Source organism: Lotus japonicus, chromosome 4, assembly GCF_012489685.1.
Source record: "Lotus japonicus ecotype B-129 chromosome 4, LjGifu_v1.2".
Taxonomy (NCBI): domain Eukaryota; kingdom Viridiplantae; phylum Streptophyta; class Magnoliopsida; order Fabales; family Fabaceae; genus Lotus; species Lotus japonicus.
The window spans coordinates 78,122,365-78,139,366 of NC_080044.1; the positions used below are offsets into that span (position 1 = coordinate 78,122,365).

Sequence of the window (17,002 nt, forward strand, 5' to 3'; positions counted from 1 at the left end):
AATGAGTCCTTTCCACTGGGTTGTTACACGTTTTTTATCAGTTTGTTCGTTTTGTATATATAAGTATTATTTTCTTTATTGATTTTGTAAAATTACATCTGTAACTGCAAACCCTTATTTTTTACCAGTTACATCTTTCACCAATCTGCTACCTCACGACGTAATCTCGACCTGCTACTTCTCTCAAAGCCCTCGCCACCTCCTGCCTCCGCCGTCCTTGTCGTCGCCGCCTCCATCCCTTCCGCCGCCGCCGCCGCCGCCTCTGCCTCCGTCCCTGCTGCGCCGCTGCCTCTCTTGTTTTGGGTCGCTTCCTGCACGGTTGTTGCCCTGTTCTCATTATCATCCTTTCGAGACTGTAGCTTTGAAGAGCGTTGCTTCCACCGTGTAAATCATGATGTGGAGACTCCATGTAGCTTCCATTGCTCAATGTTCATTATTGTTCTAACTCTTGATCTTGCTCTTTGTTCATCATCGCTCCTATTCTCGATCATGCTTTCTTTGCTGTTTGATCCTGGATTTAATGCTCTAACTCAATGGATCTCATAGGCTCTAACTCAATAGCTCTATTCGCTATCAAAAATCCCTCTTATGCAGTATTTCTCGCTCAATTTCATCAATCTAGGTCTTCTCAAGATCTGATGCCTTAGTTCAATAGATAGTTTAGTCGAAGCTTGTTGTGTTTTAGATTAATGTTAGGGTTGTTTTTTTTTTTTTTGCTAGATTGATATTTCAATTAACATTGCTTTGTTACTTTCATCGAGGTGAACAATGTATGGTTAGAGGGAACACCCATCAGTTCCCCTTTCAGCGCTCTGGAAGAGCGAATTGGCGAATGAGAAAACTAAGAACCGGAGATGGTAGAGGCTAGCGAGAACAAGAAAGGAGAGGATCTCATGCTACTAAAAATCGAATGCCAAAGGGTGGTGGCCTGGTGGGAGATGGAGTGTGTACATACTCTGTTTTTTTAGTATGTTTCTTTCTTGCGCCATCACCTCCTGCTTTTCTTTTACTCAGATTTGATAGATTGTGATTTTGATGCATCAAAAAGTCAATTTTTGTGTAATGTCTTATTTTTTAATACTAGCATGGCAAGATGATAGAGAAAAGTAAATGATTGAGTGAAAATGTTATGCTATGCTGCTTGATGCTGAGTTGCTTTATATTTGTCTCACCTTTGTTATTCAGTTTGATTTTTTAAATATTCTGAACTGTTGATGCTACACATGTATGCAGAGGATCAGGAGGTATTCGCCGACTGAAATTGAAGGCATACACAAGTATTTTTATAACTTCGTATATTAAGAGAACATATTGAGTACCCTCTCTGGAAGCTAAATATTTGCATGTGCTTGACAATTTTTTCAGGAATATATACGAGATGGCATTGACTGGGCTAAAGTTGAATTATACCTGTACCCTTCCTTGGATGCTGTCATTTCGGTTCAAACTGATTTACGGAAGGCACACTTCCATTAGCAATGGATTCACTCTTCTCCTTATCTCTCTATGTGGATAATGATGTCTTATGCTTGATTGTGTTGTGTTTATTAGGGTTTCATTTCGATTACATTTCAAATTTGTTGTTTTGTATTTGATTTAGGTTTGAAATTGATATTGTCAACTTATAATTTTTATTTCAGATCTTTCTCTCTTTGAATGCTGCAATTTAAGATTTGGATTTGTGGGAGATGGTGATTCCGGTGTTGTGTTGCAGGTTTTGGATGCATGTGTCGATCATAAGATGCGTTCAGTCTCTCATACAATACTTTCTTGATTCTTCACTCTACTCCACCCTCACAACATCGATTCTCAGAATTGAAGGGAATATGAAGAACACCTCTGTCCAAGCATAGTTGCCTATGCTACAGTCCCCGGAAAAGAAGCAGGTACCACCAGTATAAATAATAATGCTAGGAAATCATCTTGCTCCTGTTCAGGTTTCTATTTGTCTATTCGCTTTGTGTATTATTCCTAATCTAAAGAAATTAAAGCTAGGAAATTCCAGATAAATTTTGTTATAGATGCATGTGTCTCTTAGTTGGATAGTGAGTCTAAATTTTAGATGTTAATGTCCTATAATGATAATTCCTATGATTTTCATCTCAGCTTACATCGTCTTGTGACTTAAATCATAAACAGGTATTGATTTTGCAGCAATATATTTTCTAAATTTGGATAATTTTCATATACATAGGTAACTTTTGTTTGTAATCAATGTATGGTATTGGTGAAATTTAAACCGTGCATTTTTTATTTTTCTATTGAGGGGCTTGTGTAGGGTGTTCTGCAGGTGAAGAAGGAGTATCCGATTCATTTTCTTTTCTTCTTTTCTTTACCTTTATTGTCTTAATTTCTTATCATGAGCTCATGTGCGTCTATATGCTCAAGTCGGTGTATATTGCTCATGTTTGTTCAATGTTTATGTTATTGTTTAGGTTTTCATTTGTCACCACTAGCCAATAATATGAGAAAACTGATGTGTGTGTTCTCTAAAACCACACAATAAACTGTTAATTGCATTTCATTCTTAAGTACTTTTTCTGATAATATAGTATGTCGGTGTATATCTGCATAGCATGTTGATTTCACTAATCTTGTAGGTAACATGTATATGCAGGTAGCTTGTACCGTCCACTTCACAAGTGACAAGAAGAACCAAATTAACACCATCTTCTTTTAATGTGACAAAGTAATGTGAGAAAGTCTTGATTTGATCATTTATGTGAATGACAACTTCAAAGGCCATCTCTGTTTCTTAATGTAAGAATTGCACATTCTCTTTTTGCTTCCCTTTTCTTTTCAAATAGTTAGAATTAGAATGAACTAATGTTGTTAAGCTCATTTTATTAGCTTTCAATTTTTCTTTTTAATTTGGTTTTAGTTTAAATATGTACTTAGTTATCTATTATGTGAATAAAGGTTGATTTGTTGTAATCATGGAAAATCAATCGTTATTCTTTTTTGTTCGTGTCCATTTTATTCTATATTCCTTTATGAAATGCTGACATGGGCTCACCAGTATAGTATAATAGTCCTTGCTTCTATTGTAATACCTGTTGTTGGACAGTGAACACTAAGGTGGACATGTGCTTCAATGTTAAAAATGCATATTGGCTAAGTGACGGGGTCAGAGAAGATTATACAAATGGTTAGTTTGCTGCCACTTATCATTTCTCATCCTTATAAAATCAAATGATTATCTGATTATTTGTTTGATGTAAAACCATTATCTACACTTTCTCCTACATGCTAAACTTTTTGAACTAGTTGATTTATCATATGATATATGCTCATTACTCACAGCTCATCTAGCTTATAGTTTAATTGTTTTGAATTCCTTAGCATGATAAAAACCATATCAAGATGGATGAGGAGCTTGAGATTTCTTCCACCAGAACTAGAAAGCAGAAGTTTGTCTTCTCACATTTGTTGTCTGCTTCCTTCTATATTGTAAGATTGATCCTTATGCTATCATTTTATCTTCAAGGGTCTTTTATTAAATTCTTTAAAAGCATGCTTAAATTTTGGTGATTAAGGTATTACATCAATGAGATGTTACTGTGCTTATATGCTATATACCTTGTTTTAGTTTGGTGATGTGTATTGATTTTGCAGTCAGCTTTCATAGCTTTTGAAATGTGTACCCTTTCGGTTAAATTATTATCAATATATCTTATTTTCAGAAAAAAAAAAAATGTTGATCTTTTGGCTGAACAGGTGTGGTAATTAATTCAACCAAAAAAAAAAACAAATTACAGCGGTTCCGTGGTGGAACCGCTGTAATATATATAATCAAATACAGCGGTTACCGCCTGAAACCGCTGTAAAAGAAGACTCAAGTACAACGGTTATTTTAGAGAACAGCTGTTGTAGGTATGTATTTACAGCGGTTTTATTAATTCAACCGCTGTAAATAATGAGTCTTTTACAGCGGTTAGAACCACTGTTAAGGCTTTTACAGCGGCAAGATCTACAGCGGTTCTGGACCGCTGAAAACCGCTGTAAAAGCCATTTTTTTGGTGTAGTGATTATTGTTTTCACATAGTGTATTATATTACTTTATATATTTTAAAGGGGTTGTCTAAATAACTAATGTGGATTACTAACTACAACTTAATGAATCAATAGAATTTTTCATAAATTAATAAATAAATAAAATATATAAATTCTAACTCATTGTTTTCAATGTGATTGGGGTAATAAGTTATTTAACCCAAACTTTATTATGGTCATTTAAACAACCTCTATTATAGATGAAAAAAGTTTTTGTAATGTATAATTAAGGGAGGCGGGAATTGTGCACCAGAACGATGATGGTCGCTAATTATCTATTGGTGAATGACATGTAAATTTTTTTCACATATTTTTTTTGTCAACTATTGGATTAAAAATTAAATTAAACTAAATTGTTTAGATGATCTTAGATTAAACTATATAGGTTGTCCCTTAATTATAGCTCAAGTGGTAAGAGCTAAGGGGCATATGAATTGAGTTAGGGAGATACACAGATTAATTCCTTAATGATGCAATTTATCTTTCCGATCTGAAAAAAAAACTATATAGATTATTAAAAATTAAATTATATTAAAACTTGATATTCCTTTAATAACATTTACAATCTCTATATGTTAGATCTCACCTTCTACTTTGCCTACCTCCTTTCCTCCCTCACGACGGCCTTCATCATCACCATCACCACCCCAACCAATTCCAGGCCACCATTTCATCACCTAGACCCTCCACGACACTGTCATCTCCTTCGTCTCCCTTCCCAACAATATCTTCCCCACACCACCTACCATGAGAGCACCACCATAGAGCACAATCCCAATTAAATTTAGTCAATTGTTTGTATGCTCTGATGGCTCTAATCAACATATGTCGTCGAAGAATTCACTTCTTTCTTCCCCGCTTCTTAAATCATATCTCTCTCGCCGTCATATCTACCGTGCACCTTTAGAGAAGTCGCAGTCGTCGTTGCCAAATCCATCACCTCCTTTATCACCTATGTACATAATCTCCCAAAACCACATACCCCAACCGAATTTCAAAATTCTCATTATATGATTTCTCTCTTTCTCTCATTTATCTAAAATTCCCAAATTAATCTTGCATGTGTTGCGTGAAGTTGAGACTGGAAAGGAAGACCTAAGCAACCCTAAGAGGAAGAATGAATAAAAAAATCAAATAATGGGAGGCAGAGCAGAGAAGTTGATAAACCATGTTGTGGAACTAAAATTTACTTTGAAGTCACTATAGCGACAATCGATGAAGAGCGAGAAGGAGGAAAATTGGAGAAGTTAAAGGTGAAGAGAGTCATCGAGAAGGGCAACATGGATGTCGCTCACATCTAGGTCGAGAAAGCCATTCATTAGCGCATCGAGCAAATGAACTATATATCTCTGGCTCTCATCGTTCCTTGATACCGTTGTGGGGGAGGAGGATACACCAGAGAAGGAATGAAGGAGGACAAATTAGAGGAGGTGGTGGAGAGGCATAGACATGGCCTATGGTGCGGCAGCGACATAGTGTAGTGATTTTGGTCAGATCACATCGATGGGATGAAGAAGAAAATAAATTTTATAAACTAGAGTGTGGAGTCCAAAATATGTTAAGGCATTTTTGGACCCAACTACGGACACTCATATCTATTATTATGTCCATTACACCCACCCAATCTACATGTATATTTTGGACCCGCACCCCTGTGATAAAAAAACCTCTTGAAAATAAAGTTAAAAAAGAAGTATTTCCCCCACTTTTTGTTATTCAATGATTTGACTCATTTAAATTGTGAGATTCAATTTAACAAGTCAATCACAAATATTAACAGTGATTATATATTTTAAAAAATCAATATAACAACTTAATCAATAGTTGTGATAACTTACTTTATTCTAGAATTAATTTCTCACACTAGATAAAGTGAATCTCTCACTAGATGAAGCAAATCCTTGAATGAGAAAAGCAAAACAAATTTAGAAGGGGTAAGGTAGATTAGATTGAAGTCATAATCAGGGGCGGACCCACGTAGGAGTGAGGGGGTTCAGTTGAACCCCCTGAAAAAAAGAAAATTCTACTTACCCCCTGTATTGATTTTTTTTTGAACCCCCTGAAAAATTTTATTTGCACCTATGACCCCACTTACACCTCTCTCTCTCTCTCACACACACTCACAGACAGACTCACGCTCCTCTCACCCAGTCTTTCTCTCGAAATTCACAGTCTCATTAGGTCTGGCCGCACTGAAGCAGTCGAGCACGGCGCACCGCCGGCCACCAACCCACCACCACGCCACGCCACACCACCACCACCGCGCGCCTCTCAAACTCTATATCTCACGAGAGGGTAACTCTTAGTGCTCTGAGTTGCCAGCGTTGGGAATCTGCACTCAAAGGAGTCAAGGCTTCTTTCTTTCTTATTTATTTTGGTATGAATGTGAATATGTGATGGTCAGATGGTGGATGTGGAGTTTAATTGAGTTGGTTTTGAATTTTGATGTTTTGTAGAGAAATGGGTTTACATATGTGTTTTTGTGCAATGCTAGTTTGAATGGTTTAGAAATTAGATTGATAGAAATAGAATGATAGTGTTCAGATTGATTGGGATTTAGAGGCACCAATTGAGTGGCGAGCAACTTTTGGCAGTTTTGGGTAAGAAAGTGAGGGAGAGGGAGGGGGTTCTAGAGAGATTGGGGAAAGGAATAAGATGATGATGGTGTGTTAGAGGGGGGACGGTTCCAGAGAGGGGGAGGGCTAGAGGGGGAAGGGAACACCAAATCTGGTCTTATTCTGGAGTTCCCAGTTCAGGCACAAGGTAAATTTGAGCTATTGCAGAAATGCAAAGTTTGATGTTGTGAAATTTGAGCTGTTACAGAACTGCAAAATTGGTGCTATAATGGGATTGTGGACTGAGGTGATTAATTCATACTTTAGCAAGGTCATCAATAATTCAATATATATTTGTTCTCTCTCACTTCCTGGGCTATTGTTAAGAAAATTGAAATGCTTTGTTACTGTTGGCGTGTGCTTCTTTCTCCCTGGGGCCCGTGAGTTTGTATTCATGTTTTTATCTTCTCTAAGATGTTGCAGCAACTATCTTGGTGCAGTTTCTCCACTACATCTTTGCTGGTTTCTTGTCAATTTCTATGCTATGCTGGCTTGCTCGCCTTATTGGAGATTGACTAGGTGTTGCTCTTTTCTTTTCTAGTTAGTTGTTGTACTAGATAGATTGGTTCTAGCTTTCTAGTCTTTTTGTTCTTGTTCTGTTTTTTTTCTGTTTTTGCTTTGTATCTTCTTTGTTGTTTAACTCACTTGAGAGAGTATGTTCTCAAGATCACTTCCTTTCTAAAATATTTTCATTTTCAAAAAAAGACAATGTCTAGAATTATGGAACATCTTATCTGCTATACAAATTTTCACAATTATTGTTTTTCTTAACTTCAATGATTTCTTTTGTCGTCTTCTCTATATACATGGGGTAATCTTCATGCTGTTAGACTTGTGTCTCATCTAATGAATCTGGGGATTGAGATTTGGGTTTCTTCATAATTCTATTATATCCATATCCAAGAGAACCTCCACTTGATTCAAATAGCTCCGAGTTCTTTTTAAAATTAAACGTGAGAGTGATTTTTCAAGTGATTTTTTGGTTAGTGTTTTTGTGCAATGTCCCAAATGTTTTTAAGTTGTTTTTAATTATATTTTTATCGATGTGCTCATTTGAAAATTTTGAACCCCCTGACCCCGGGGTCCTGGATCCGCCACTGGTCATAATAACAACGGATAATGTTTCATCCACACCTCTCTTTTGAGGTGGAGAGGTGGAATGGTGAGAGAGATAGGAAGAAAAAAAAAGTAAGAGAGAGAAAATATGAGATGTGATAGATGATAAGATGAAAAAGATAGAAATAAAAAGAGGTGAAAATGAAGTGTTTAAAAAATAAGGTGTGTATATATCATTACTCCAACGGTTGCAGACTTTACGGGCTTAAAGTTGAATTTACAAAACCACGAGAGATTTTAATTCCCCTCCGAAATGTACAAGTGACAGTGTGTTGTCACAACAGCTTGAAACTGTAGGGCATGGCATGGGGTGTCTGTCTAATCAGCTGGCAAAACTCAGGAGGAGGATGTTATTGATGAGAGAAAAAGACAGGATATGGACAAGAATAGCACACCCACGCACACAGACACCGGATCAGGAGGAGGTGCATGGGGTAATCATTCATTCCATAGGAGTACAACTGGAAATCATATATAGCTAAACACATGCACATTAATCACTTCTTCCTTTTTATTTTATTTTTTTCAATTTTGATTTACCTAGCATGATTGTTTCTTTTGAGACTTAAGAGAAAGATAGGTCGATGAAGAAAGATAACACATTCACAATGTGTTATATTGCATGCATTGTAATAACAGAGCGAGGATTTTAATATGTTTGGTTAACCGGCCATGTGCTTTTTTTTTTTTACAAAAATAAAAAAGAGAAAACATTTTCAGAGGCTTTCGGGTACCAATAACATGCCGGAGATGTCAGTAATGGCCTACTCCTAGAAGGAGTGTCAATAAGAGTTTACTGACCACAGAGGTTCGAACCCTCGACTTATGACAATGTCAGAGTTAAACACACTGAAGTCATTTGTGTCAATCTATATTGGCATGCATCTGCTTTTAAATATGACTCAATTACCAAATTTATCTATCAAGCGCGGGACAAACCCGTTTTTAGAAAAAAAAAATATCATTATATTTCAGTGTTTGATTACAGTCAGATAAAACGTTAGTTAATTAAGTTAATTAGTCTCATAATCCCTGTAAAAAGTTACTTAACTATTTGTTTTGTTAAAATATATGTCTAATCATGAGTTCTAAAATATCAATTACTCTTAATGAGTTAATATCCTAATTAATTTAAAAAAAAGAGTTAATGTCCTAATTAGCAAATGACTAACAATCAGTGTTATAAAACTCGGACCGGACCGGCCGGTTGAACCGGGAACCGAACCCCTGACCGGTCCGAGTCATTTAATGGATCAGCCATACAATTCAACCGGTATGAACCGGTTTGGACCGGCCGGTTCAGGGAATAAACCGACGACTCGGCCGGTTTTTTATGAACCAGTCAGTTTTTTTTTTTTTGCCTTTTTTTTTCAAAACTGTTTTTAATGGTCAAACTGTAATTAATTTATATTTAATGTTAATTACTTGGTCAAATGATATTCAATGAAGAGTTATTTAAAAAATTTGTCATAGCTAGGACTTGAACACAGGACCTAGAGGGAAGAAAGCTAATCCAAATTTCCACTACACCACTTTGCTTCTTGTTAGGAAGAATGCATATTATTTTATATATATGATATACTAAATATTTTAAATTATTATAATTTTTTAATATAAACCGAGTCAAACAATCAAACCAATGACTCAGTGGTTGAACCATTGACTCATTGACCCAGTGTCTCGACCGAGTCGATCACCGGTCCGAGTCTGATAACACTGCTAACAATATCAATTGGAGATTATAGACTTTATATGAAAGTGCACGCACGCGGCTCACCCACCTTCCCCTGCCTACCTCCACCTCTTATAGTCCTGTTGGTGATAAAGTTAAGCATCACATGCATGCTTGAACTTCAATTTAATACAATTGTTATGGTTAAATTGCAATAACTAATCATCCATGGATTGACAAATGAAATTAAACCACATGCATGCTTACATATACTTATACATATATGAACTAACTTTCCCACTTCAACAAATTGTTCCGGTCTTTTCTATTTGAATCACACTGTCAAAAAAAATCAATTGAATCACGTAAACATCAACAACTTATTCACATAAACTAATCATCCATGGCTTGATTAAACGTTTGAATTTATTTTATAACTTAAAACTCAATCAATTGAAGCTTGATAGAGAAGAGTTGAAATATATATAGTTACTCAATCTCATGACGTATCAAGTTAATTATATATTCAGCATTTTGAATTATGAACACAAACCATCGCACAACTAATTAATCTCACTTAATATGTATTATTAGGCTGTTTGCCTCTCTTTATTTTGTTATATATATAATTACTTATTTTCAAAAATATATGCAAAATTTTATGTATTTGTGTGTGCTTTTAAAAAAACATCATTACAGAAAATGAAAAACTGATTATTTTCTAGCTGAATCTATTTTGAGTATCTTCTAAAATAATTAATTAGTATATTGTCGCTTTAAAAGCAACTATCAATTGTATGTGCAGGGTAACATTTTCGAACTTCAATATGTGAATTGTTTTTGTGTACGTGTGTATTATTACATAAAACTATAAAAGGAACAGTATAGATTATAGGTGGTAAATTGAATGCCATAATGGCCACCTATAAGGAGAGACAAAAAGAAATGATGTGTGTTTGCCACCCCATTTACTTAGGGCTCAAACCAAAAAAGAAAAAGCATTGTAATTTTAAAACGATATCATTTAATAATCCAAGGGATCTTGCTGTAGATGATGCAAAATATTATTCCCTTGCTACGTATTCACCCTCACATCATCACCACGTTAGCCTAACGCCAGCAAAAATTATTTTACATTTATATGCACCACATTTTCATCTTATAAATTAACTTCTTTTCTTAATGCTCCATTTTTTATTTTCTTTTTGCAAACGGAACACGAATTAATGTTCCATTTGATTGTGGTTTGTGATTAAGCGAGAGAAAAATATAGAACGAAAAAAGAGGGATAGAAAATACAATGTTTTTTAGATTGGTGTGCCACAAGAAATTTGAGAATTTATCACGGTAAATTAAGGATGACAATGGTTTTCAGATCCATTGGATATTCGTGTAAAAACTCACTGTGGGTAGAATATAAAACTTTTGTTGAATGGATATGAAGTTGGACATGTGTAAATGCCAACAAGAAATGACGGGTATGGGTGCATGAATGTGTATTATAGTACAACCCGCTTATACCTGCACATACATGATATTATTAATTATTTTTATCACACATACTTGATATATAACATATTAACAAACTTAACTTCAGACAATTGGAACCAGAAATGATAGAATCTAAGACAAGAGAGGATAAGACAAAATTAACATCAGTTGATATAATGATGAGGAGGATTGAGTAGCCGGAGAAGGTGAGATGTGGTGGATGGTGTAGGGTGCAATGGAGACGACATTTCGCGGAGGAGACTTAGGTGATGACGACGAGAAGAGCGTCCACAGAGAAGCGCCATCACTCATGTGTTTGTGGCGAAGAGCATGGTCGGGCGGAGGCTGCAAAGACCACGGTTCGACAAAGGCAATGATTCAAGAATGGCGAGTCGAGTGGTGATGATTCAACAGTGGAATACAACTACAAGAGGAGTGGATAAATTAGGGGTTTAGGGTTTGAATGTGAGAGTGGTCATGAAGAGGTTGAAGACGACTTATTTATTTTAAACTAAACGTTGTTCAATCTAACACTAACTTGCAAATTAAAAATAACATCAACCCATTCGATGGAATTGTTGGATCATTGGATATTAGCCTTATAATTAATTAGTGTCGGCTAAAACTGATGCTAGATCAGGGAAAAGTATAATGTTGGTATGTTGGGCCTGACCAACACTAAGGAATTAAGTCACATCAAACAATTATTTTAACACTTTGCATTACTCATCCAACACTAAATAATGTTTATAGGGACGTTAAATTTTGACGCTAAATTGACCATTACTCATCATCCTCTCTTTTCTTTGGTACATCATGTATAATCATTCTTTTACTTGAATTTCTTACTGCTTTTTACTTCATTCATTAATCTGTACAAATGGAATCTCATAATTCTGTGATTAGTTTACCAGCTAATAAAGTACAAAAAGAAAACAATTATTGAATTATGGTTAAATTCTCAAACGGGCAGATAAACCATATGCTTTCAATTGCTTCATCGGTCCACAAATTTTTAGGCATGAGAAAATAAATAACTTGAGCATGATTGTTGCACTTAATCAGTTCAAGAGATGATAACAATATTATAAGTTTGGTTTGGAATTTGAGAAAAAAAGGTTGGTTGATGTGGGGTTAATTGGTTCAAGTTTTAGAAAGTTAAAGAGCAAAAGTGATATGAGAAAGGCAAGGAGCTTTTTTGCTGCAAAAAGTCAAATAAGTAATCACCCTTCATCATGATACTTCACCGCCGATGCAGAGAGGGTATGATAGATATGTGTGTATCCAATATCCATCATGATCATTGTCTCTTTTATAAGTGGTGCTGAGAAAAGAAGAATGAAATTGATTTATAATAAAATGAAATCCAAAAAGAAACCTTAGAAAGTGATTGATATATGGTTCCCTAGCTCTCTTTTTAGTTTTTACTCCTCTTTTTAAGATACTTTATGGTGAATTGATGAATATAATGATCAATAGTTTTCACTTATATAATTTGATTTTTGTATCAATTTCTATTATTGTGCACTCAACAGGTTTTGCTTTTGCACATATTATAATTATTGTCAACAGTAAACAGGGGATGTTGCATGGAAGTTTCATTCATTTTGAGGGCAGAGAGAGATATCATTCTCTGTTCTGTTGAGACATTTTGTCGTGTACTGTTGACCTCTGATGCCACAGTAAAATTCCACTAACCATGAAGGACATGGAATTTCCAAGCTTTTTAGGCAAACAGTACCATCACTATATGCACCATGAAGCAAAACTGGTACCTAGCTTTGGTTTGAATTGTTACAATAGTCTCTCTTAGCATGACTTTTAGCATATGTTTTGCTTCTTTTTTTCAACATTTTCCGCTAGTAGTTCCCCCCTCATTTAATTGTCCATCCTATTCATATGCCAATATGGTTATTTACTTCAACACTTCATGAAGTCTATCCACAAATATTTAGCCAATTCATTGCATTCAAATATAGTATAAAGAGTGCTAACTCAAATACAATAAAATAGGAGTGCATACCAATAATGAAATAGATACAATATAAAGATTAAAGAAATATAAAAAAAGATAGGAATAGAGGTTGGGAATTGCAGAGCAACCAACCCAATCCTAGGAAAAGCTAAAATGATATATATTTGTCACACATTAAATAAAGTTTCAAGATCGAGTTTTTTGTAATGGAAATCCTCTATCTCGAGAGCGCTAATTTTATAAAAATAGAAATTTTCCTTATTCAAATATGATTACCTTTTATGGAAAACACTTATCTTCTACCATAAAAAAGAATTACTTCACCTCTAATTGGATTAAAAAAAAAATAACACCTTACATACATCTCATTTTCTTCTTTTTATATCTCTCTTCTATGACATGAGAACCAATATGAGATCACATATAAAATCTATAAGTTATGCATTTTCTCCTCCTTTCTTATTATTCTACTAATTTGTCTACACCCTGATAAATGTTGTCTGTAGTCTGTATACCTTTTTTTGGGGATAGTTATATACTTATATGATATCCCCTTCAGATACTAGCATATATGACAAGGACACATTTAAATTAGATTTTCAAAGAAAGATAGAGAAGGGCAAAGCGAAAAAGGGAAAGTTAGATTTGCAAAGTTATAAGTTTATGCTTTCCATTATGGTGTAATCTCCTCAGAGAAACACCTTTTTTATAATTTGCACCAAAGCTCTTGCTCTAGAAGGACCATCAACTTCTATATAGATAGGTGTGAGGGTGGAAGAGAGGGAGAAGAAGAGAAGAAGGAAGAGAGAAAGCTAGAGAAAGATATCTTAAGAAAGTTATGTCAACAACTTCCCCAGCTATTATTAACCACAGCTTATGCGAGGACCAGAATGAGATAATGCCTGCACAAATGGGTTTTGTTCCTTTCCCAATAACAAACATGTCCTTCCCTCCTTTGGATTGCAATCAATCTTTGAAGGCCTTCAGTTCCATAGCTTCTTCACTTGCATCTGAAGGAGACTCTACATCAAATCTAACAGTAGAAACCCTACTTGCAACCACTGCTCTAAAATCAAGATCAGAACATCAATACCTCACTTCTAGCTTTGGAGGACCTCAATTCCTATCCTTGCACAGATCAAGTGTGAATCCATGGTTAGACAACCCTAACTTAGTTCTCATATTCAACCACACACATCAACCTTTAATTTCTTATTGTTTAATCAGTAACGACACTAGATATACAAACTGTGCAAACGCTGAACAGACTTCCCATTTTTCTTTCTATCTTTTTCTTCTTATATAACACATCCATCAATATCGTATATCACATTCTTTAGTTTTCTTCTCTTCCTTTCTCACTCTATATGTTTGTATGTCTGCACAAATCATTTTATATTGCCATTGGGTCATATGATTTTATATGTACTCTTTGGCTAATTAAATATAATTATGGGGTCATGGGCGTGTTTTAATGTATGTATATAGGGCATTGGGAGAAGTAACTAATGATTGCTTCAGCAATAAAAGAAGTGGAGTAGATGATCATCATCTAAGGATTTCTGCCATGAAGATGAAGAAAATCAAGGGAAGAAGGAAAGTGAGAGAGCCTAGGTTTTGCTTCAAGACCTTGAGCGAGGTGGATGTGTTGGATGATGGCTACAAGTGGAGGAAGTATGGACAGAAAGTGGTGAAGAACACACAACACCCCAGGTATAATATTTTTTCAAAGTTTAATTTGATCTTAATTTCTTTCTTTGCTTTGCTTTAATTTAATAGTTGAATGAATATTAATCAAAACCTTTTAACATATATTCTCTCTCCAATCTCCCCCCTCATAATTGGTTTTTCATCTTATGATTATATATATCTGGTTTTTGGATGATTTTAATTTTTCTGAGTAATGTGGGGATTCAGGCTGCAATAATTAAAGATATTGAAGCAGGTTTTCACTTTATGTCAAGTTCTAAAATATGCATATATAAGAAGAATTTTGTTCATTTGCCAATGTTTGAAGAACTAATAATTATGACCCTCACTTGTTAAAGTATTATGTAAACATAGAACTTTGTCCTCACACGAACCAGGCAGCAGTACACAGATTATATTTTTAATTTGCTAGCTAGGTTGGTCTCTGCCAACACTTTTCCTCACAAACCCCTTTATAGCATTTTCATGATGAGTGGTATTGATATATAGTTTTTACTTTTTATATTGCAATGGTAACTTGTTCTGATTTTGTAGCATCTAAGATTTATTTCATAATTATCATTGCTACTATACAAGGATCACGCTCAGAACATTTAATTAGAGACACTCTCATACTATATATCATAAAGTAACTATCCAAAAACTTGATTGTTTTTGTTTTTGTCAAAGTTTAACTTGTTATGTTATGTGAGAAGAGACATGGATATATAACTTTTGTAGTATTAAATAAGTTTTTAGTACATGTAATATATATCCATTTTTGCCATTTTGACATCAAAATCACTCCCTCATTATGTGCAATAATGATCAAGAAAGTGCATGCTCAGTGAACATTTGGGTTCGAGCTTCGAAACACACAACAATTATCGACATTACTATAAATGAAAATGATTTGTACACATTTTGCATAGAACAGATCTCAAACAGGCATGCAGAGTGAGAGAAAAATGAGTTGTTTGTTACATGTTTGCACAATTTGTATATCTAAGTATAATTACTTATCCAAAATTCTCTAATAGTATATATGTTTTGTGTATGGCTTGTAGGAGCTACTACCGTTGCACACAAGACAATTGTCGTGTAAAAAAACGTGTAGAGCGCTTAGCAGAGGATCCAAGGATGGTGATAACAACATATGAAGGGAGACACGCACATTCTCCATCAAATGATCTTGAAGACTCTCAATCTCCATCTGAATTTACCAATTTCTTATGGTAGTACGTGGACACCAACATAATATATATTTACATAAATGTATATGTCTGATCCAAAATGGTGTGCTTTGTAGAGATGAAAATGGAATTAATTAATAATAAAAATAATCAATAGAGGAAGGTGTGTGAAGATTGACAATGTATATATACATGTGCTCTTCTCCATTCACTCCTCCAATTTTCATCACTTCCAAGCACACCATAAGACTGTGTTTTCAATTTCTGTGGCTGTCGGTGTGGCAATATCTTGGTGCAACCAAATTTCTAGTTTAATACCATGCATTTAGTCTTTGTACGTGTGTCTCATTATAAACTAGCTAATAATACAATTTGTAAGTTGCCCTAATTTTCTACTGGGCTTCTGCTTTAATTTGTAACTTTTCTTACATATTTCAGTTCCCCTATTCCGTTTCTCTCGGATAGTTTGTTATGCTCATACTTTTTTCACCTATCTCATATTCAATACCCGTTCGGAAAGGTGTATAGCCGAGCCTACATCAAGTTAATGTCATTTTAGAGTCAAAAGTTTGTATTAGCTTAGTGTATATTCGAGTCAAAATTTTGTATTAGCTGAGGGTGGTTGAAATGCCTCTTGTCCTCTCCTTATTAATATTACTTTGACTTACCAAAAAAAAGTTTAGTGTATGTTCGGATCTCAATTTGTAAAACAGAATTTGAGTGAATATGAGTTTGCAAAACATAATTTAAGTCAAAGTAAATTAGATTTTTTTGGTAGACCAAATAAATTTATTAAGAACATAGTGTACTTCAAAACAAAACAAAACAAGAGATGAGTATATACGTACAAAGGAAGGGAACAAAGAAAAAGAGACAGGCCAGAGAAAAATTGAAAGACAAACTAGTACAAAAGGAAAATTGAAAGACAAACAAGTACAAAGAATAGAAATTGAGCAGATTGCTCAAACGAAAAAACTGAATCTGGAAGACCTGACTACACAATCATCAATCTTTATTTTTTTTTTGAACTTCACAATCATCAATCTTTGCAAAACAAATTTTAAGTGAATGTTTGATTGCAAAACATAATTCAAGCCAAAGTGTGTTGGTTATAATGTGATTTATGTTTAGATACTTTTATTTCAAATAAATTTTAGCGTTAAAAGTAGGTTGTGTGAATGTAGAAGTGACAAGTTGA

General features: G+C 34.6%; 1 protein-coding gene and 1 long non-coding RNA gene across 3 annotated transcripts; both read left to right on the plus strand.

The window, feature by feature from the left end:
* The first annotated feature begins 126 nt into the window (after positions 1 to 126).
* Positions 127 to 3,571, plus strand: LOC130709918 (uncharacterized). 2 transcript variants are annotated; one of them, XR_009010226.1, is made up of 7 exons: positions 127 to 409; positions 762 to 967; positions 1,234 to 1,277; positions 1,366 to 1,886; positions 2,618 to 2,760; positions 3,068 to 3,148; positions 3,343 to 3,571. It is a non-coding gene; the product is annotated as an uncharacterized LOC130709918 (long non-coding RNA). The 2 variants fall into 2 exon arrangements; XR_009010225.1 differs by having other exon boundaries at positions 131 to 967; positions 3,343 to 3,564.
* A 9,961-nt stretch (positions 3,572 to 13,532) lies between these two features.
* On the plus strand, positions 13,533 to 16,216 carry LOC130716144 (probable WRKY transcription factor 57). The gene is made up of 3 exons (XM_057566348.1): positions 13,533 to 14,077; positions 14,411 to 14,635; positions 15,679 to 16,216. Exons 1-3 carry the CDS (start codon positions 13,761 to 13,763, stop codon positions 15,848 to 15,850), a joined length of 714 nt encoding a protein of 237 aa, XP_057422331.1. The 5' UTR covers positions 13,533 to 13,760; the 3' UTR covers positions 15,851 to 16,216.
* Positions 16,217 to 17,002: the final 786 nt, after the last annotated feature.

Coding starts and splice junctions, on each gene's coding strand:
- LOC130716144 (XM_057566348.1), top strand. CDS start 13,761: ATGTCAACAACTTCCCCAGCTATTATTAACCACAGCTTATGCGAGGAC. Junction 14,078..14,410: donor AGATCAAGTGTGAATCCATG/GTTAGACAACCC, acceptor GTATGTATATAG/GGCATTGGGAGAAGTAACTA. Junction 14,636..15,678: donor AAGAACACACAACACCCCAG/GTATAATATTTT, acceptor TATGGCTTGTAG/GAGCTACTACCGTTGCACAC.